The sequence below is a fragment of the Erythranthe guttata genome, chromosome 2, assembly GCF_056151865.1.
Source record: "Erythranthe guttata isolate IM_541 chromosome 2, IM_541, whole genome shotgun sequence".
Lineage (NCBI taxonomy): Eukaryota > Viridiplantae > Streptophyta > Magnoliopsida > Lamiales > Phrymaceae > Erythranthe > Erythranthe guttata.
In genome coordinates this window covers 14,822,435-14,845,932 of record NC_142534.1, presented here as the reverse complement: position 1 = coordinate 14,845,932, position 23,498 = coordinate 14,822,435, and the positions used below count along the sequence as shown (strand labels likewise).

The 23,498-nt window shown below is 35.2% G+C and overlaps 3 protein-coding genes across 3 annotated transcripts; 2 read left to right on the top strand and 1 right to left on the bottom strand.

The window, feature by feature from the left end:
- Positions 1-4,045: 4,045 nt before the first annotated feature.
- On the top strand, positions 4,046-5,088 carry LOC105969445 (cytosolic sulfotransferase 15). Its single transcript, XM_012994200.2, has one exon. It carries the CDS (start codon positions 4,084-4,086, stop codon positions 5,056-5,058), a length of 975 nt encoding a protein of 324 aa, XP_012849654.2. The 5' UTR covers positions 4,046-4,083; the 3' UTR covers positions 5,059-5,088.
- A 6,462-nt stretch (positions 5,089-11,550) lies between these two features.
- On the top strand, positions 11,551-12,525 carry LOC105969401 (cytosolic sulfotransferase 15). Its single transcript, XM_012994153.2, has one exon. The coding sequence runs from the start codon at positions 11,551-11,553 to the stop codon at positions 12,523-12,525; it is 975 nt and encodes a 324-aa protein (XP_012849607.2).
- A 3,882-nt stretch (positions 12,526-16,407) lies between these two features.
- Positions 16,408-17,922, bottom strand: LOC105969399 (uncharacterized). The gene has a single exon (XM_012994152.2). It carries the CDS (start codon positions 17,884-17,886, stop codon positions 16,825-16,827), a length of 1,062 nt encoding a protein of 353 aa, XP_012849606.1. The 5' UTR covers positions 17,887-17,922; the 3' UTR covers positions 16,408-16,824.
- Positions 17,923-23,498: the final 5,576 nt, after the last annotated feature.

Below are 23,498 nucleotides of genomic sequence, written 5' to 3'. Positions count from 1 at the left end.
CCAATCATTTTCACCAAGAGATGATAGCACATAATTCACACAAGTATGTTCACCAACCATAAACACATCACCAAGATTATTATCAGAAACATGATTAGCATGCTGATTATTAGTGTGTTTAATAGGCTTAATACAGTTCTGAGCATAATGACCAGGTTCACCACAATTATAGCACTTACGACTGTTAACACGATTTTTCGACTTGCTCCTGCCCCTGCCCTTTTTCTTTTGAAATTGTTTTGATGAGAACCATTTTGAGAAACATTTTGGTTACTCGAGGAAGGCTTATTTGAAAATCGGTTTTGTTGCCTTCCTCTCACAAAGTTCACCTCACCAAAACTCTTATTGCTTTTGTTAACTCTCAAATCCAGTTCTTCACTGTTTAAACCATTTATGACAGTGTCAAGAGAAATATTATCCATTCCATACTTAATAGCAGATATCAAATCGTTGTAAGAATCAGGGATTGCATTTAACAAAACCATGGGAGTATAGTTATCAATACTTTTGTCTCCTGTCAGTTTAATATCCTGAACTAATCTGGTAAACTGATCTATGTTCTCATCAATATCTTTGATTAGATCCAATTTGAATCTAAAAAACTTTTCGAGTAAAAATAATTTTGAGGGCAGAGAAGTTTCAGTGTACAACTCATCTAAGTTTTCCCATAGACCTTTGGCAGAATCATGCATACCCACCTTTCTAATCACAGAGTCAGAAAGATTCAATATAATGGCAGAGTAAGCAAGTTCATCAAGTTCTTTTTTCTTAGTAGCACTAGTGTCAGCAGCATAAGATTTATCAAGATCCACATAGCATCTTTGTTGAATTAACACACATTTCATTTTTTGTTTCCAAATAGAAAAATCACCCGTACCATCAAAATGAGCCATGGAATAAGCAGACATAGCAGCCATAGTAATTTTTGCACAAAGCAAGATATTAGACCATTTTTTTCACAATAGGACAAAAGCGGGATAAGTGCATATGCAACAAGGATAGGCAATCTTGGAGACCCTCCCTCACAGGATTCCAGGGCACTTGCGGTCCCGTCAAGTGAGGTCGAGAATCCAAGTTATACCACCCTTTAATATTTATATATATAAGTGAGAAGTTTATATATATGCAGTGGAAGAATAATGTTCACACAGAAGCAAGAGTGGCACACAGACCACACCAGAACACAGAGTGGCTCACGGACCACGAATCACACAAAGTGGCTCACATACCACAAAAGCTAAAAATAAGGCAGTACCAATCATTGCAGAAAGTTAAATCCCAACCATAGGGGGTTTAGGGTACAATACCTGAGCGGAATCCAGTTGGATTTCCGTACGCCCTACTTGAACGAGCACCTCCAACTTGACGATGCTCTGGTATCACTGTTGGGTGGCCGTTCAAATAGCATTAATATTACAGACCTTTAATCAAATGAATTACACAGATTAATAAGCCTAAGGGGAAGGGGATTAGGACTTAACAAATAAATTACATAAATAGTAATAATAATAAAACAAGAACTAGTCTGGGTAGATCTGAAAATCTGCCCGTTTTCACCTCCGGTGGAGAAGATGACACAACAACGACTCAGTCCTCGTTTCTCGTGCCACGTCCGGAGTCCAGTCGGCGGCATCCAACACACTCCCGGTGTCAAGCTTATAGAACACACCCAGCCGTCGTAATTTCACCCGAGTGCTCGGATCTCAGCCTTACTCCGACTGTAGTCTCAACCCAACCCAAAACCCCAAGGAATCGAACTCACACACACAGTGTTTCCCCAGATCTGTTACCCTCACTCACAGAGGTCACGAAACCACTCACCACAGAGAGATTTGAGACAAGAAGGTAGAAGATGGGAAGATTTCGACACACTCTTCATCTTCAAGAAGAGATGTATATATACCCATACAGCTGCAGCAAGAAAGGCAAGAGAATCGACCGAATCTCCAACCGCCATGAAATCCGGCGAAAGATTCGGCCGTCGAGAAGAGAGAGAAGAGTAGAGGTACAGCTGATAGGGTTAGGGTTTGGAGGCTTTGAGAGAGTGGGGACATTTATATGGAGAGTGAATGGCTGAGATCGAGACTTATCAACCAACGGTCCAGATTGACTCTGCTTTGGGCCTTAAGTTATCTGTTGGGCCGACACCAAATGGGGCTGCACAACGTGGGTTAGCAATTTTGGGCCAAATAAACATTTGGGCCCCTTTTATCTAACATTTAATGCACTTCAAATATGTGAATCAAACATTCATGATCTGTATTTTGAGCAACTTTACTGACTGCTACAGCACAAATATTTTTTTTCAAAACATCTTTCCCCAAAATAAATGAGTAAACATTAAAAAATACCATAATGTATAATCTCGAAGTGGTGGAAAACTCTCTATGATAAATAAACTAGCAAAAAATCCCCCGGTGCACTTTAGTAACACTTGCCGGATGTGCATCTGGTAGTTGATCAGTGGACCTGAAATGACACAATTGCCCCATTTAATCTCCATCTTCCACCTTCAATTCCAGCAATTTCGGTTGAAAATATTTAGGATAACATTCATTTTGCACCCCTAAACTATGCAAAATGTATCATTTACCCCTGATGTAAAGAAAACATCAAACGTCTTCTAATTTTGACGGTCAATGGTCAAGTTTTTAACAATGTTAACTTTGATTGTGCAGTGACTCTTTTACCCCACTTTATGTCTCAAAGAATCCCCAATTTTTTTATATGTTGTTTCACTCTCTAAAAAACCCTCCCTATTACCCTCGGATTTCTCTTTCTCTTCGAATCTTAAATAACCGAAATCTACCAAATTTCTATCATTCTCAATGTTTTCATGAAATTCGCAAAAAAAAAAAAAAAAAAAATCTTGTTAAGCACACTATTTCATTAATTTTATGTGTTTTTAGGTTTTTTTTTGTTTTTTTTTTTGTTTTTTTTTTGTTTTGCATTCATGATCTGCAAAGCTTCGTTTTTATTGATTTGATTTTTCAAATTTTTTATGCAACACAATAATATTACTGTCAACGGCATCGATATAATTAATTTTTTTGGGTATTTTATTTTGTTTGAGTTATTGACGGGTAACGTAATAATATTATTGTTAATATTGTAATATTACTGTAAACACAATAATATTATTCAGGTTGACGGTAATATTACCGTTGTTGTCATCCACAGTAATATTAATTCTTTTGGCTTTTATTATGTTTACCTTTGTTTAACGGTCAACATATTAATATTACTCTATTACACAATAATAATGGATTTTATTGTGTTAATATTACTATGTTGGGGATTAATATAGCAATATTACTCTGTTAAATTGTAGTATAGTTAATTCTACTGTGTTTAACAGTAATACAGTTAATATTACTGCCAACCACAACAATATTGTTGTTTAAACGGGGGGGAGGGGGGGGGGGGGGGGGGGGGGGGGGGGGGGGGGCAAAAGATGTTAAACAAAAAAAAAAAACCTCATCGCCCGAGACCTGAGGTCAACGGCGGCGACAGACGAAATTGTCCATAAAATTGCGTTTTGGGTCAAAATTTAATAATTTGTGAAATTTTGGGTCAAATTAAGGTTAGGTTAAAATAAATGATGAAATTGGAGCATATTAAAATGTGAGGGGATATTTTAATCTTTTACAAATATTTGAACCATGTGTAGGCTTTTTTAAAAAAAAAACTTTTTGTCTGAAGCCCTTTTTAAATAAGTATCCTTTAGTGGGCTTATTTATAAATGGCCCTAAAATTAAAGTTAAATATCATTTTTATGTGAAGGATTCTACTTGAATTAGGTATATCTAATATATATCAACCACACGATCAATAGGGGTTGGCAAAAATTATAGAGTTAGAAATGCAAGATGTTTCACACTCCACGTCATCATAATTTCCTAGCTCACTATGTAAATGTATGTTGTAGAAGTGCCTAACATCGATCTTAATTATGAATATAATGCCTAACCTTTTCTTTTATTGTTGATATAGATAATCCTGCATATTGATAATCAACCCATGCTATAAAAGAAGAGACGAGGGTCAGTTATAATTCATTGGGAATATATTAAAACAATATAAATGGAGAAAAAACAAGACACAAAAGAGGATGACGAGTTTTCAGAGTCGTTGCTTCAAACACTTGAGCAACAAACAAACTGGGACGGCAGTCCGATGGTGAAATACCAAGGCTTTTGGTATTTGAAAATATTTTTCCGACAAGAACTTGCGTCTTATAAGCATTTCAAAGCAAAAGATTCTGACGTTATATTGTCAACCCTTCCTAAAGCAGGAACCACCTGGTTGAAAGCCCTTGCTTTCTCAATAGTCAACCGCGGTACTATTTATCGTGATATTGATCAAAACCCTCTACTCACATGCAATCCCCACAAACTTGTGCCTTTCCTAGTCGCATTTAAAGAAAATAAGCCTAATCAATTAGATAAACCCAATGATCCAAGAATCTTTGCGACCCACGTGCCTTTCAAAGCCCTAGCTTATTCGATCCGTGAATCTGCATGCAAAATTATCTACGTGTGTAGAAACCCTTTGGATCTGTTCGTCTCAGCTCGTCTGTTCTTAACCGAAAACAAGCTTGAGAAAGATCATGCGGGCCTACTTGGTTTAGACGAGAGTTTCGATATGGCTTGCGAGGGAACTCATCCGTACGGGCCCTTTTGGGATCATATGACTGGCTACTGGAATGCCCATCTGGAGAATCCTCGTAAAGTGTTGTTTCTAAAGTACGAGGATATGAAAGAGGATATTGTTTTCAATGTGAAGAAGATTGCCGATTTTCTCGGTTGTCCTTTTTCATCGGAGGAAGAAGAACGAGGCATGGTTGAAGAGATTTCGAAGATGTGCAGCTTTCGGAGTTTGAAGAATGTGGATAAGAATGGATATTCTATCAAAGGTTTATTTAAGAATAGTACATTCTTTAGGAAGGGAGAAGTTGGAGACTGGAGCAATTATTTGACTCCCGCCATGGCTGAGCGCATGAAGAAGCTCATGGAGATCAAGTTCCAGGGGTCACCTGGTTTAACATTCAAGATCTAATAAAAACAAGACACTTGGTCCTTACATATATATAAAGATAAATATATATATATATATATATATATATATATATATATATATATATATATATATATATATATATATATATATATATATATATATGTGTGTGTGTGTGTGTGTGTGTGTGTGTGTGTGTGTTTTGTGCTTTGATTTATGTTCTCCTTTTTATTATGTGACTCTAATAAGTGTGTCTTTATTAGTTGGTATTGGTGTTTATGTTGCTTTCATCATTAGTTATTGAATAAAGGGCAAACTGCACTTCGAATGTGAATTCTCCTCACATGCTTGACTTTTGATTTGAAAAAATAGAGTGATTGAGCAAACTCGGAGGGCTGAAGAATTGTTTGAAGGTTGGGTGGTGGTGATGCATGTAGTACAGAGAATGTTCTTTGGAGAAATTGCAATCAAGTCCTTATTCGAGTTTCGAAGCATAAATTGCAATATGCCTTCTTTTTTTTCAATTCAACGTGAACACTATTTTGTATTATTTAATTGAAGGGTATATTTGTCTTTTTACTTTCAGTCAATGATTAAAACCACAATGGGTCAAATGTGTTATTTAAAAAATTTTACAGGATTTTTTTGCTAGTTTTTTTATCCCATAGAGTTTTCTATTATTTAGAAATTACAGAGGGATACGTTTTGTAGTTTACTCCAAAATAAATGATACTTTTCGCATAATTCATGGGTGCAAAATAAATTTTACCCAAATATTTATTTAGTTTTTAAATTAAAGTAATATTAGAGTATTGCACTTTATATTAAGAGTAAAAAGCAGTTTGCCCCCTAAAGCAATGACCGATTTTGCACTTTGCCCCCCAAACAATTTTTTTTACACGTTCTTACCTAAACTCGTTTTTCTATTGCACGGTGCCCTAAAAGTGCTATTTTCCGGCAAATATCACCGGGATCTCACACACGTGCCATTAACGTGAGTTTTGGAGGGGCAAATTTGTCTTTTTACTTTTATTTTTGTCTGACTCCAATTTTTTCTTCGCTCTTCCATTTTTGTCTTCTTCCCCAACAATATGGTTCGAATCATGGCTACTTCTATCCATCTCCACAGCCCTTTGTGCACCAATTTCTACGCAAAATAAATTTCAAGAAGCAAAACTAATCATAAATCATCTCGATATTCCCCAAACGCACACTAAGGCCTCGTTTGGTTGGCAAGATAAGATTAGCCAAGATAAGATTAAATAATCTAATGAGACCCAATTATTTTATTGGAGCTTGAAAGGTGCAACAAAAAAAACTCATTAAAAGGCAAGATAAGCCAAGATAAGGCAAGATAAGCCATGATTATATAATTTTGGCGGGTCGACCCGGCAAGTTATTGAGGATACCAAACATCAAATTAAGTCCAACTATTTAGTTAATCATGGCTTATCTTGGCAACCAAACGGGGCCAAAAGATATTATTCCCACAGCAAATTCAACCCCTACAAAATCTTGGGGGCAGAGGCCTCTGCAATGGCTAAGAGTGTTCTTCAAAAAAGAATTTAAAAACCCCATATCAAAAGACACCATCTCCACGGAGCTATTAGGGCTAACGAGTGGATTTCCGGATGTTGAAAATGGGTCGAAAAAATTCATCGACGAAACCCACCACAATCTCCTCCATCCCTACCCGTATCTCCGCTTTCTACCACCACTTCCACGGCGGCGCAGAGAAGAATAACCAGGAACAACTACAAAATCAAGCCATTAAAGACACACCCAAGGTTTCACTAAGATCAAAACAAGCCCAAAAAATTTACCGAAATCCCCCAAAATTTTCATCGGATAAGTAATGATTAATTCATAGTTAATATATAGAACATAAGTGAAAGGGAAGAATTTACCCCTGCAAATATCACGTGTAACGCACGTGTTTTAACATTCCAATCAAAATTGCCGGAAACTTCAGTTTAGGGGGCACCGTACAACGAATTAACGTGTTTAGGTAGAAACGTGCAAAAATATTTTGTTCGGGCGGGAAAGTGCGAAATGGCCCATAGTTTAGGTGGCAATCTACTTTCTACTCTTATATTAAATATATCGAGTTGGAAATGAATGAAAATATATTTTAAGACGATGTTCACTTTGTACCCCTAAATTATGAGATGTGCTGCATACATATCCCTCAATTATGAAACGTAACAAATACACCTTTTCTGGTCAAATATACAAAAAATATAAATACATTAATTTTGTAATGTTTTGTTGTGCACTTACAATCTTACACCCACCGTCTATGATAAATATGTGTGAATTTTAACATTCAGTCTGTAATTTTTGTAACAGAATTTATTCTCTTTTGGCCTTTATAAGAGAGGCACACTTGTAAACATGTTATGCTGAAAACATCAAGAAATGAATTCATCTTTATCCTCTCAACATTTCTAGTTTTATCATGGTAATCAGAGCCACAAAAGGACTCACGTCCACAGATCCCTAGTCACCATTTTTTTTTCCGTCAATATGGCATCTTCTTCCACCTCCCCTCTCTCTCCCTCACCACCATCCTTCTCCAACCCACCACCCTCTCCCTTACCACCGGTTTTCTCTACCCCTTCATCTGTTCTCACTATAAATCATGCTAACTCAACGGCATGTTAAGGTAGCGGACCTGGACCTGGTGCCCACAAGGAATCAATCCTCATTGAAGTTGAAATTCCCACATTGCGGCTGCCAAGATTCGATCCTAGGACCTTGTACCAATTTACCACCTCCAGAACCAGTTGAGCTACACCCATACGGGCTGTTAACACTAATACTAATTGTATTATTTGTGGTGATATTAACTATACTATTGTCTAACATAATACTATTATTTATTTTCTAACACAGTAATATTTAAACAAATATTAATATTATTGTCTAAGACAATAATATTTGTTTTATATTTTTTTGACCGGTCAACACAATATTTGTTGCAACCAAATTATTTTGTAACACAATAATATTGTTGACAATAATATTATTGTCAAGCACAATAATATTACAGCGATGAATGTCGGTTAGCGGTGGAAAATTGCTTTTAAAAAAAAACCAACGATACCAAAAAAAATCAGAAAAAAATAATATAAATGTAAATCCTAACATTGATCACGACTCCCAGATTGTCCGTAGTAAAAGGTACGTTTTGTAACGGTTTTGTACCGCAGTAAAAAACCATTTTTTCCATACTAGTATTTTAAATATATATATATATATATATATATATATATATATATATATATATATATATATATATATATATATATATATATATATATATATATATATATATACCCTAATCTGTAAAATTGAAGTTAAACATCATTTTTTATACAGAGGATTCAACTTGAATTAGGTATATATATCTAATATCAACCACACGATCAATAGGGGTTGGCAAAATTATATAGAGGTAGAAATGCAAGATGTTTCACTTTCCACATCCTCATAATTTCCTAGCGACTATGTAAATGTATGTTGTAGAAGTGCCAAACATCTTAATTATAAATATAATGCCTATACCTTTTCTTTTATTTTTATATAGATAATGCTACATATTAATAATCAACCCATGCTATAAAAGAAGAGACGAGGGTCAGTTATAATTCATTGGATTAATTAAAACAGTATAAATAGAGAAAAACCAATACACAAAAGAGGATGACCAGTTTTCAGAATCGTTGCTTCAAACACTTGAGCAACAAACAAATTGGGACGGCAGTCCGATGGTGAAATACCAAGCTAAGGCTTTTGGTATTTGAAGATATTTTTCCGACGAGAACTTATGTCTCATAAGCATTTCAGAGCAAAAGATTCTACAAATATTGGATTAAACTGCAAAAAGTACATCTACGTAATCTCTAAATAGCTAAAACTCCCATGTGATAAATAAACTAGCAATAATTAAAAAGAGTATATGCAACGGGGAATAAAATTCGAAATAGAAAGGAATTTAAAAAACTCACTTGAATAAACTCTCTTTTAGACTTGTGTTTCTTCTTTCTTGACATACTTGAAATGAAACTATAGAGTTAATACACTTCAAATATGTGAATCAAACATTCATGATCTCTATTTTCCGCAACTTTACTGGCTGCTACAACTTTACTGACTACTACAACACAAATATTTTTTTTCTCAAAACATTTTTCCCCAAAATAAAAGAGTAAACTGTAAAAGATACCCTCTGTGAAAAACAAGCTAGCAAAAAAACCCTCTGGTGTACTTTAATTTCGTGTGGCACACTCGCCGGATGTGCGTCTGGTAGTGGATCAGTGGACCTGAAATGACACAATTGCCCCATTTAATCTCCATCTTTCACCTTCAATTATCCAGCAATTTGGGTTGAAAATATTTAGGATAAAATTCATTTTGCACCCCTAAACTATGCAAAAGGTATTATTTACCCCTGATGTATAGAAAACATCAAACGCTCTCTGTTTTTTACGGTCAATGATTAAGTTTTTAACAATGTTAACTTTGATTGTGCAATGACTCTTTTACCCTACTTTATGTCTCATAAAATCCCCATTTTTTCTATGTTGTTTCACTCTCTAAACAACCCGCCCTATCACTCTCAGATTTCTCTCTTTCTCTTCGATCTGTAAAAGAAACAAAATGTACGAAATTTCTATCATCCTCAATGTTTTCGTAAAATTTTCAAAAAACCTCTTGTATGAGCACATTATTTCAATTTTATGGCTTTTTAGGTTTTTCTTTTTTTTTTTTTTTGTAGGTTTTGCATTCATGATCTGCAAAGCTTCATTTTTATTGATTTGATTTTTCAATTTTTTTATGCAGATACAAAGGAAAAAAAAGGCTGAAACGAGTGTAAGATAATTAAATAAAGTGAAAAAAAAATAAGCTAATTAAAAAGAGTGAAAATCTGATGAAAAAGAGCCAAAATTAAGCTGCCTACCTATATACAGAGAATCTTATTAGGTATTTTTGTTATAAAAAAAAAAAAAAAAGCCAACTGCTCTTTGCAACAGTCGGTCGGTCGGGGGGGGGGGGGGGGGATATGTTATGTTTTCTGTACATCAGGGAGATAAATGATACTTTTCGCATGATTCATGGGTGCAAAATGATTTTTACCCAAATATTTATTTAGTTTTTAAATTAAAGTAATATTTAGAGTATCACACTTTATATTAAATATATCGAGTTGGAAATGAATGAAAATATATTTTAGGACAATGTTCATTTTCTACCCCTAAATTATGAGATGTGTCGCATACACATCCTCATAAGTTTTGTCACTAGGGACCTATATCTTAAGGCCCCAAAATATAAATACATTAATTTTGTAATGTTTTGTTGTGAAATTACAATCTTACACCCACCTTCAGTCTATAATAAATATATGTGAACTGTGACATTTTGGCTTGGTACAAACAATAATATTAGTGTGGTTAACAATAATACTAATTGTATTATTGTGGTAATATTAACTATATTTATATTACTGTGTAACAAATTAATATTGTTTATTTTCAAACACAGTAATATTAAAAAAAAAATATATATTAATATTATTGTGTAACACAATAATATTTATTTTTGTAGTTTTTTGACCGGTCAACACAATATTATTATTGTGTTACGCAACCAAATTATTTTGTAACACAATAACATTGTTGCCAGTAAAATTATTGTCAACCACAATAATATTATTAGAATAAATGGCGGTTAGCGGTTAGAAGTTGCTTTTCAAAAAAAATCAACGATACCAAAAACAAAAAATCAAAAGTAAATCCTAACATTTATTAAGACTCCCAAATTGTCCGTCACAAAAGGTACTTTTTGTAACGGATTTTTACCGCAGGAAAAAACCATTTATATATATATATATATATATATATATATATATATATATATATATATATATATATATATATATATATATATATATATATATATATATATATATATATATATATTTGTATGTATATTCTTACAGCTCCACCCTTATGGTGTCAAATTCGACATAATCATGTAGATTTCGTAGAATGTGCTCTAGTTTGTACTCGTTTTGGTCAATGTGCTCTAAAATTTAAAGTGACAATATTTTGTAAGTTATGACCAATGAGCATTAGCGACACAGAATTACTGACAACGCAGTGACAACATTATATTGACAATATATCTCATTTGTGACAATTTTACGATCTAATGTGACAACTTGTGTTGTCACTAAAATTCATTTTTCTTGTAGTGTATCTAATATCAACCACACGATCAATAGGGGTTGGCAAAATTATATAGAGGTAGAAATGCAAGATGTTCCACTTTCCACATCCTAATAATTTCCTAGCTCTCTATGTAAATGTATGTTGTAGAAGTGCCAAACATCTTAATTATGAATATAATGCCTAACCTTTTCTTTTATTTTTCATATTGATAATGCTGCATATTAATAATCAACCCATGCTATAAAAGAAGAGACGAGGGTCAGTTATAATTCATTGGAAATATATTAAAACAGTATAAATGGAGAAAAAACAAGACACAAAAGAGGATGACGAGTTTTCAGAGTCGTTGCTTCAAACACTTGAGCAACAAACAAATTGGGATGGCAGTTCGATGGTGAAATACCAAGGCTTTTGGTATGTGAAAAGATTTTTCCAACAAGAACTTACGGCTCATAAGCATTTCAAAGCAAAAGATTCTGACGTAATATTGTCAACCCTTCCTAAAGCAGGAACCACCTGGTTGAAAGCCCTCGCTTTCTCAATAGTCAACCGCAGTACTATTTATCGTGACGTTGATCAAAACCCTCTACTCACATGCAATCCCCACAAACTTGTGCGTTTCTTATTCACATTTGAAGAAAATAATCCTAATCAATTAGATAAACCCACTGATCCAAGAATCTTCGCGACCCACGTGCCTTTCAAAGCCCTAGCTTATTCGATACGTGAATCTGCATGCAAAATTATTTACGTGTGTAGAAACCCTTTGGATCTGTTCGTCTCAGCCCGTCATTTCTTTACCGAAAACAAGCTTGAGAAAGATCACGCGGGCCCACTTGGACTAGACGAGAGTTTCGATATGGTTTGTGAGGGAACTCATCCGTACGGGCCCTTTTGGGAGCATATGACTGGCTACTGGAATGCCCATCTGGAGAATCCTTGTAAAGTGTTGTTTCTAAAGTACGAGGATATGAAAGAGGATATTGTTTTCAATGTGAAGAAGATTGCCGATTTTCTTGGTTGTCCGTTTTCGTCGGAGGAAGAAGAACGAGGCATGGTTGAAGAGATTGCGAAGATGTGCAGCTTTCAGAGTTTGAAGAATGTGGACAAGAATGGATATTCTATCAAAGGTTTATTTAAGAATAGTACATTCTTTAGGAAGGGAGAAGTTGGAGACTGGAGCAATTATTTGACTCCCGCCATGGTTGAGCGCATGAAAAAGCTCATGGAGATCAAGTTCCAGGGGTCACCTGGTTTAACATTCAAGATCTAATATAAACAAGACAGCTGGTCGTTTTATATAATGTATATATATATATATATGTGTGTGTGTGTGTGTGTATGTGTGTGTGTTTTTTGTGCTTTGATTTATGTTCTCCTTTTTATTATGTGACTCTAATAAGTGTGTTTTTATTAGTTAGTATTGGTGTTTATGTTGCTTTCATTAGTTACTGAATGAAGGGCAAACTACACTTCACCCCCTAAAAAAAGGCCTTTTTGCACTTTCCCCCTCAAAATACGTAAACGAGAATGTCCCCCTTCGAAACATACCACTCAGTGCACTTTGCCTGAAATGTGTATTCCCGGTTCAATTCTTTTCGGATATGAGTAATTTGGAAGGGTAATTTTGTCTTTTAAGGCTTTAAATGTTATTTAATAACGAATTTTGTCGAATTTGAAAGAAAATTTCGTCAAATTTGGAAACAAATTTTATCAATTTGGGAAGAGAATTTTATTTATTTGGAAAAACTATGTAACTCTGAAAGAAGAATTTTCAAGTGTAAAAACAAATCCAATTTTTTTTTCAGGGGCGCTGCCCCATGAACCCTCAAAAAAGTAAGTCATCCATTAAGTAACATCTTAGATTCACCATTCATTAGTAGAAAAATTGTTTTTTACTACGATCATTAACCATAGTAAAAGTTATCAAATTCGTAGTAAAAAGACTTTTGATACGCATTTGCTACAAATCTGCCCCGTATGGGCGTGATAAAAACTTTACTACGCTAAATAGTCGTACCAAATATTTTTTTGCTACGGTAAATCTTAGTATTTACTACAATTTCAAAATTGTTCGGTGGTAAAAAGTACCTTTTTATTACGGCTTTTTACCGTAGCAAACAATTGTAGTAAAAAGCAAATTTTGTACTAGTGATTGTTGGAATAATCATTATTTTCATTAATATTTTTACTATATTTTTTAATGCTTATTCGGGCCCTCATGATGAAATCCTGGTTTCGCCACTGTTGCTCTCTAATCGCCGTCGCTACCACCAGACTCACAAGGGCCCATCATGATGCCCCTCACTCCTCTCCTCTCCTTCACCTAAAAAATCTGAAAATAATCAATCGAAAAAGATCTGCATATTCACACCACTTCGAATGTGAATTCTCCTCATATGCTTGACTTCTGATTTGAAAAAATAGAGTGATCAAGCAAACACGGAGGGCTGGAGAAGAAGACGGAGCGTTGGAGAGGCGACGTAGCACGCGGTGGAGGGATGGAGAGGCGCAGGAGGGATTGAGAAAAATCGAGGCATAAGAGTTGTTTGAAGGTTGCGTGGTGAGGGACAGGGGAAAAAGAAAAAAAGAAAATCGAGGCAATATTTATGCTACACCTGGTGAATATAACCAGGCACCCTAATTGATAAGATTCCCACTACGGGTTCAGTTATGGCCCATTGGATTTTAGAAATATAATTATAAAATAAATTAAAAAGGACACATGTCAATAAGAGAGCCACCCGGTGAAAATCACCGGGTGTAGCATCGTATTCCCCGTGATGATGCAGGACTGCATGAGGGCTGAGGTGTGGTGGTGATGATGGAAATAGTCCAGAAAATTTTCTTTGGAGAAATTACAATCAAGTCCTTATTTAAGTTTCGAAAATGTAGCATAAATTGTAATTTGGCCTCTTTTCTTATTTCAATTTGAACACTATTTTGTATTATTTTATTGAAAAGTATATTTGTCTTTTCACGTTTAGTCAATGATTAAAACCACAATAGGTCGAATGTGTTATTTAAATATTTTCATAGGATTTTTCTGCTAGTTTATGTATCGCATGGAGTTTTTTACTATTTAAAGATTACACTGGGATACTTTTTGCACTTTACTCCAAAATAAAATAAAAATGCAAGCCCATAAGCTTAGTGAACAAATCTATAAGCAACAATAAATTTACACCAATAAAACAAGCTTATAGCACATACCTCCGTGTGTTGTTTATAATTGCCAAAAAAAACCCTTGTGTTAAAAAAATTAACAAGAAGTTCCCCATGTTGTGGTTTTTAAAGCACACCGGTCCTAATTTTGAAATTTATTGTTGAATTTTATGAAATGGCGAAATTACCCTTACAAAAGAAATATTAAAAATGATTAATGACAAAGAGGACCATGACAAAGGCACTCAATTGAAAAAAGGACATGCAATTTTCTTTCAAATAAATCCAGCTAATTCAAACTTATTCAGTTTTTGTAAATAAGGAAAATTCTTTTATATATACCAAAATTACCCCCAATTCCTTGAAACTCAATTCAACTCTAATTTCATGATTTACACCCCAATTTAGCACAATTTCACCAATTAACTAATTTTGACCATTATTCCAATGTTGACTCCAATTTTGACCCGCCACCACCGGAGACCGCTAGTCAGCCACCGTTGAACGCCGGAGACCTGCGGTCTCTGGCGTTGACTTCTTTTTTTTTGATTTTTTTTTTCCGGCAGGTCAACCACCGTTGACCGATGGGTCTCCGGCGTTGATTATTTTTTTCCTTAAAAAAAGTTATTTCAATTAATATTACTGTCTTGGCTTCTAAGTTACTGTCTCCAATAGTAATTTAATTGGCGGAGACAGTAATTTAACTGTTAATTGACTTTTTTTTTTTTTTTTGAAATTTTGTTGCCTTAAAAAAAATATTTTAATTAATATTAATGTCTTTCCCTGCTAAATTATTGTCTCCAACATTAAATTAACTATTAATTGACTTTTTTCTTTTTTGAAATTTTGTTTTTTCCTTAAAAAAATATTTTAATTAATATTACGGTCTTAGCTGCTAAATTATTGTCACCAACAGTAACTTAACTGTCTAAGACAGTAATATTACCGTCCGAGACAGTAATTTTACTGTATTAATTAATTTTATCGTCTTGGCCTGCAATTTTGTTGTCACTGTTTGAGATAGTAATATTACTGTTCGGGAAAGTAATATTCATAATATTACTGTCCCAAAACATTAATATTACTGTGTGAGACAGTAATTTTATTGCTTGGGACAGTAATATAACTGTTTTGGTATTCAATATTATTATCTCCGACAGTATAAACTACTGTTGGTGACAATAATTTAGCATCCAGGACAATAATACTTATTAAAACAATTTTTTTTAGGGTAAATTACAACCACCCCCGAGGTATGGTCAATTTACGAAAAAATCCCTCTTGTTTAGAGAATTACATCTATCTCTCTCGACTATGATTTATTCTTACACCTCCACCCTTATGGTGTCAAATTCAACATAATCATCTAGATTTGTTGGAGATTTGTTGGAATGTGCTCTACTTTGTAATCATTTTGTGTAAAAATACAGTTTTAGATGCACCACAATCTCCTATATACAAGCCAAAAAACACATATTATGATCATCTTGCTTCAAAATGTGGAGTTTTAATGGGATAAAATGGGTACGAAGTGATAATATGCCATATAATCTCGAAGATTCCACTAAATTTAAAACCGCAAGGGTGAACGTGTAAGAAGATTTATAGTTGAGGGGCGCGGTTGTAATTACCCAAACAGGAGGGAATTTTCGTAATTTGACCATACTTCAAGAGGGTGGTTGTATTTACCATTTTTTTTAAGAAAAAAATTCAAAAAAAAAATCAACGCCGGAGACTGGTGGTCAAAAACAGTTGACCGGTCAAAAAAAAATTCAGAAGAAAAAAAAAAGGTCAATGCCGGAATCTGGCCGGAAAAAAAAATTCAGAAAAAAAATTAATTTCTGAAAAAGATAATTTTTTCAAAAAAATTATTTAAATGGGGGATTATGTGATATATTTTTGTTTAAATTCGGGGTCAATGTGTAATATTGAGGAAATTAGAATATAATGAATGGAATTGATGAAGATTATAGTATGGATGGTATTTTAGACTAAAGACATGGGATGACTTCATTTAAAACACAGTTTTTATGTGTACCAATGTGAATTTAAATTTCTTTTATCCTATTTGCCATTTGCCCTATTAAAAAAAAAAAGGAAACAAAAAGAATTTGATAGGGTAATTTTGACTTTTCAAATCAAGACATACAGTTCTACTCCCACAATCCACACGTTCATCACACGATAAGTTATTACGGCTTTTTGTGGCTTTGACTATTTGTCACAGAGGTGTTCTTGCAAACTCTTTTAACACATGTGTTTTTTATCAATTAGAGATTACATATGGATATTTTTTTGCAAAAAAACCCCAATAAAACCAACAAAGCAAGGAAAGCAAATCCCACATTAATACAGAACTAGGAAAGAAAAAAAGAAAAAAAAACACAAACAAATTCCTCCAAGAATTTCAATACCATGCATTTCCATCACCCGGTAAAGATCGCGCAGAGTCTCTTCTACCACCACCACCACCACCACTGTTGTTTACTGGGTTTTGGCCGCCGCCACCACCACCGCCACCGTTAGTAAGTATACATATTAATTCAGTCAGCAAATGCAATTCTCTCTTCTCTCCGGATTCCCCACCAAACCCTCCGCCTCCATTACCGCTCCCAGAAGTCAGTATTCCCTGAGCTATGGCGTCACTATTGTTGACAATCATTTGCTGAACTGCCTGAGCTATGCCGTTACTTCTGCTAACAATCATTTTCTGAACGGCCAAAAGTGCCAAATCATTCTTGGGTACATCATTCATAATATTCTGCTGTTGTTGCTGCTGCTTCTGCTGTTGTATAGGCACGGATGGAGCCAATCTAGAGCCCGTTGCCGCCGCCGTCTCAGGCGGTGTCTTGGGCGACTCGTCAGAACCGGTATTGAAACTCGTGTCCTTCGTTGGCTGCTCCGATGAAGGCTGAAGTAGACCTCTAGCACAGTTGAGATGCGCATTAAACTCACACAACTTGCACCTGTAAAGCCATAACTGGCGTGAGCCAGGGTTCCCGCATATCCCGCAGGCGAAACTCTTGGTAGGTTCCGGTGACTCGAACGTAAGATCGAGCTTGTGCACGTGGGATTCGTGGGTGGCGAACAGCGGCATGAGCGCGCACAGCATGTGCAGATCATATCCGCAAGGGTCGCAGTTGTAGGAGAAGCCGTCGCCAGTTTGGCCGCAGCCGTCGCACACGAAGTAGCCTTTGGCGTATCCGGTCTTAGGAAGAAGGGTTAAGGGTTTCTCGTGACAGAGGTGATCTATTTTCCTCGGCATTTCAAAGCATTGCTTGTGAAGGAAGTAATCTTTGCAAACTGTGCACGTGTAGATCATACCTGAGGGTTTGAGCTTGCATGCCGCGCATGGTGAAGTTAGGTTTAGGGTTTGTTGATAGGCGATCGGCTTCAATGGGTGCGGGTGGCTGAAATGGTGTCCTTTCTTTTCTATCGCGTCTCTCTCCTTCGCTCCTCTCGAAAACATGATGCAGACAACTCACTCTAAATAATTGGTAGCTCAAGATATTGATGAGAATCTGAAATGCATGATTCCAATCTCATATATATATGTGTATATATGTTTGTATATAATTATTAATTTATTATTGCTACTGGCTTTTGAGGAATCTTACCAGACATATTGATGTACTGGAATCTCATGAGACGAATTCTATTACAGGGGGGAATCATGAGACGTGCTGACCATTAGTAGGGTTTTTTATGTTTGATTGACATGCATCTTGTTTATTTTTTATGTATTTCAATAATATAAATAAAGTATATTTAAAATATTGAATATATCAAACAGCTGGAAAGTTGTTTCTTGTTTAACAACCAAAACAATGGTTTGCACAAGTTGTTTCCAGACTTGAGAGATCGTGGACATTAAAAACCAAATTCACTTCGCTCCCTAGAATTTTTTTGTTTTCGCACTTTCCCCTCTACAATTTCAAGAATGAGACTCTCCCCCTTCAAAATTTTATTATAGTTGCACTTTGCCCCAAATGGGACTTTTTGATGTATTTTTCATCGGCTTTTTAATATCTCAATCAACTTGAAGGGCATTTTCGTCCTTTCACCAACATCACCCAAATATTCATATCGTTGAAAATTCAGATGCTGAGATGGGTTCTGAGTTTGTTGCAGCATCAATATCGATATATCCAAGCTGCAACGGGCTGGATCTTCCGCCTCATAAATCGAGGTTGTCGGAGTAATTGAACCTCAACATGAAATGCAGCGGCGCCTGCACCGTGTTTCCTCCGACGCCACCGTCGTAGGGGTTGGCGAACAGGCACATCTGGGCTGCCTCGGATGGACCGGAAGATAAGGGGGTGATGCTGACGCCCGCAACTGCGGTCACTGAGAGCATTTAGAATGTGCTGCTGGAAACGACGGTGGTCGACGCCGCTGGCGTCACAACTCACATGGTGGTGGGTGCATCATATATGTCATGCCACATTAAGCTTCCCAGAGATTGATCGGTGGCCACCAACGCGTTGTTGAAGGAGCGCGTTGTGGAAGGATTGAAGTGGGGATTTCAACGGTGGTACCTAGAGTTCAGTCAGTGCTTCTGAGAGAGATGTTTGGGAGGAGAAATTGGCCTGAATTGTGACGGTACCAGTGGTTGCTATAATATCTGGGTGGGATTGGTGAATGGACGAACATGCCCTTCAAGTTGAAGGAAATATGAAAAGAAAAAACTGGTGAAAAATACGCCGGAAAGTCCCATTTGGGGCAAAATGCAACTATAAATAATTTGGAAGGGGAATGTCTCATTTTTTAAATTTTAGGGGAGGAAAGTGCAAAAACTAGAAATTTCTAGGGGGTGAAGTGCATTTTGTCCTAAATTATTTTATGTTAGTAACATGCTTATTGGGGCGGACTTATGGGCTTTTTGGTGGGGCTAAAATGTAGGGGTGGATTAAGAGAAGGAAAAATATATTCATGGACTAAAAGTATACAAAATTTAAATCTTGGGTGCCAAAGTCTATAAATTAATGGATAAATACCAAAACAAAACAAAACAAAAAATTAGTCGTAGTAAATAGGTAAAAAGAATAAATCTACAGGGCCGGGAGCCCCCAGTCTCCACATGGGTCCGCCCTGATGCCTATTGTCAAAATTACAGTTTTTGTATTTCAAGTTTGTAACGATTTTACATTTGGTTCCTCATGGTTGGTCCGATTCCACTTTTGGTCCCCTTGTTCCAGAGCGAACAAATTTCACCTCCAAGCTTCAATTTTAAACACATTTGGTCCCCTCCATCACGTCCGTTCACATCTAACGGAAAACACTATTTTGGAGCCAAAATTGAAATTTAAACTTGTTTTGGATAAGGAAAACAATTAAAAATTTAAATTATTATTTATAATTATTTTTTTTTAAATAATATTAAGTATACTAAAAAAAATTAATAAAATTTAATTTTCAAATATTATCGAAATTTATGGAAGTTTCTGATTTTTTTTTTTTGAAGTTTTTTGAAATTTTAAAACTAATGGGATATCTCAAATTTCAAACATTTTAGAAATTTGCATAATTATTTGAATGGAATGAATTTTTAGATTAATTTTTTTTGAATTGGAAGAAGAATTAATTTTGTACTCCCTAAAAAGATTGAAAACTTTTCGAAAAGGTTAATTCATTTATGTTCAATCAGACTTTCACCCTAAAAATGACTATCAAATTGAATAATTAAAAGGCGTTTTATACGAAGGTTGCCGAAAAGTTGGGTTCATCATTAATCTAGGTTCAACTTTTAGTTCTCTTTCGCAAATAAGTCCACGCTCCTTTTATCGTTAATATCCTAATATTTATAACAAAATTATCCCAACCATCTAAATCCACCCAATTTATGATTCAAACCCTAATTCAATCCCAATTTTATCAATTTTGACCGCTAAATCCAATTTTGACGTTTTTGTTTTTGAAACTTCTTTTCCCACCATTGATTTATGTTGTGTGACTGATATATATATAACAATGTTCTTGATGAAAACGAAGAAACTCATGTATTAAGATAAAATCTTTCTCTTCCGATCATTTGCCAATGAAGACGAAAGCACATATTAATCATTAACAAACAAACAAACACAAAAAAAAAAATACAGAAGCGAAATCAAAATGTAAAACCTAATATCAATTAATAATATTCATTAACAAACAAAAAACACATATTAATCATTTAACAAATAAACAGAAAAAAAAAGAAAAAGAAAAGGCAAAATCAAAACACAAACCCTAATATTAATAATTAATTAGCTAATTGGAGATGGTGCAGTGCCTCCATTAATTAGTAGAACTACTACTACTGCTGGTTGAGGCTGCAGCAGCTGCAATCATCCTTTGATCAATTTCTTCTTGTTTCCTAAAGTTGATCGCCAACCGAAGCTCGTCGCTTCCGTTTACTCGATACCCCCAAATTTCAACCCAATCGCCTTTGACCGCGTTGTTCGCGTTGACTATCCTGCCCCATTGTTTGTTAATAACAATCATCTGCAAGCTTGGCCACTTCCCCAAGTGCAGGTTAAACGATCTGCCTCCTTTATCGATCCCGATACATTGAACTCCTATTCTCGTCTCGGTTACAGCTATCCTCTCTTCGTCTCTCAGAAGACTCATCAAGATTTCAGGGGTGTTGATGTTCAATCTGTTGAGGTGGTCCCACACATCGGATGTTTCGAGTTTCTTGTGGTACAAGAAAACCGGTTTACTTCCGTTGTGTGACTCGATCGTCTCAATCATACCTGGAATCTCCTCTAGTGGAAGAACAGTATCCGGTATCGATGACGATGATGACTCGCCGCGGATGAATAAAGTCTTATCCCGGCGCCTAATTGTTCTCTTGATCTTCCGTACAGGCGCTGGTTCGGAAACATTCTCTTCGTCGGTTATTATTAATTTCCCCTTCACCTTCTTCTTTTCTTCCCATCGGCCGTTATGATTAGGGCTTACGTCATGGTGACGATTCATGGACGGAGGAAAAGATTGAAGTGGCTTTGGACTGTAGAGTACAATTTCATTGGATATTACTTTCGCCTTCTTCTTTAATAAAGGGCTGACGTCATGAGTATAAGTTGCAGTTCCAGAAACCCTTTTCTTGGACTGGGGTTTTCTTGAAACGACGTCGTCAGGGCTGGGGCTTCTTATTATTAATAAATCTGATGAGGATTTATTATCCGCCTTTGGATCAGAAGTTGCACCGACGTCGTCGTTGATAATGGGGGGTCCACCACGTGAAGAACAACCAACTTCCTCTGGTGCGGTGAAGAAGATAACTGGACGAAAATCACCACACGCCATCATCGGATAATAATCGATAATGTCGAATTCACGAAACTCCTCCGGAGCCGCTGGTGCCGCCGTTTTCTTGGCGGGAGATTTTGCAGGAACTTTGTCGGAAGAAGGGCGGCTTCCGGCGGCGGCGGCGGCAGGAACAAGAGATTGATCTGGGACATGCTTTTCTTGATTATTATAAAGTGACAAAACGGTACTAATTGGGCTGCTAACGGCGGCCGGAGTAGGAGAAGAAGAAGATTCCGGTGGTGTAACAGGATCTTCTTGGGGGGTGTTTGGATGAACAGAAATATCAACTCCAAACAACCTAATTATCTGCTTAGAGTACTCTTTGATCTCCATTAATGAGATTAATTAATATAATGCTTATGAATTTGTGATTTGTTTTCTCTTAATTGCGATGGGTAATGAGTTTATAATGGAGGTGCATGGGTATATATAAGCAAGTAGGGCAATGGGTTTTTCTGTAATTATGTATATAAGGAAGTATTTGGGTTTCCTTATTAGAATATTATATATATAAGCAAGTAGGGCAATGGGTTTTTTTGTAATTACATATAAGGAAGTATTTGGGTTTCCTTATTAGAATTGGACATCGTTTTCATATACAAAATTTACTTCCTAATTCGAATCTACTTCTTCTACTTGCAATCTAAACTATATATGTAATTAAGGAATGTTTCCTTAATTATACGAATCTGAAAATATTATAATTGTACGAAATATTTGAAAATATTAAATCAATTTACTTCCCTTTTTTTATAATGATCTGGCATTCGATGGGTATCTTTCTTACAGTCTATATTTGAGTTTAGTAAATCAGTAGTAATTTCACAAATATGCATTGTCGTCGGTGATCAGTTCTCAACAATCCGATTTTAATTTAGAACATTTTTTTTAAACCATGAGAAGTAGAGTTAAGGGTGAAAATGTAAGTTATAAAGTTGTCTGTTTACTTTAAGGGAAATTAAAAAACAATTAGGACTAGATTGCAAATTTTTAAACCTTAAAAAACTTACTCATAATCATGACACGTCATTCCCTAGCCCCAAATTTAACAACATATATACACGTAATCATAATTACATAATTCCAAATATTCACATGCATACAAAATACTTGTATGTACATAAGCATTTCAAAATTAAGAAGGAATAAATAATCCGTTCATACATACAATAATTCATTATCCGATTAAACATCAATATACATGCTGAAAACCATTTATATTCATAGCATAAATATTCATATAATTTAATTACGTACTATAACATAAATTCCAATGCATAAAAATTATACTTCAACAAACATATATTATATGCTTCTAATTCTATGTACCCATTGACATAGACATCATATAAATAATATAACATATCATAAAAAAATATTATTACATTAACATCTCATAATATTATCCACTAATTAATTTAAATTATGCATACGAATTTCAGCAAAATCTCATGCATATATCAAGAGTAATACAATCATCTCTAGGCATCAAACATTTAATAGCACTCTTAGTAGCTATACATTCCTCGAGCATTAAAAATTTATCATGCTCTCATAAATAATGTTATCATGCCAATTATAACATATAGTGCAATATAATTACGCCATAACATTATCATGCAACATAACCATGTTTCTATCTCATATAATACCATATTATTTATCATATAATATTATCACTTAATTGCATGAGATATAGTTTTAAATGAAAAGGCGTACCCGAAATAATTATAAACGAGTCGTTTTAAACTTCTGAGACGAATTTGAAATTCTCGCATAAGGAATGCA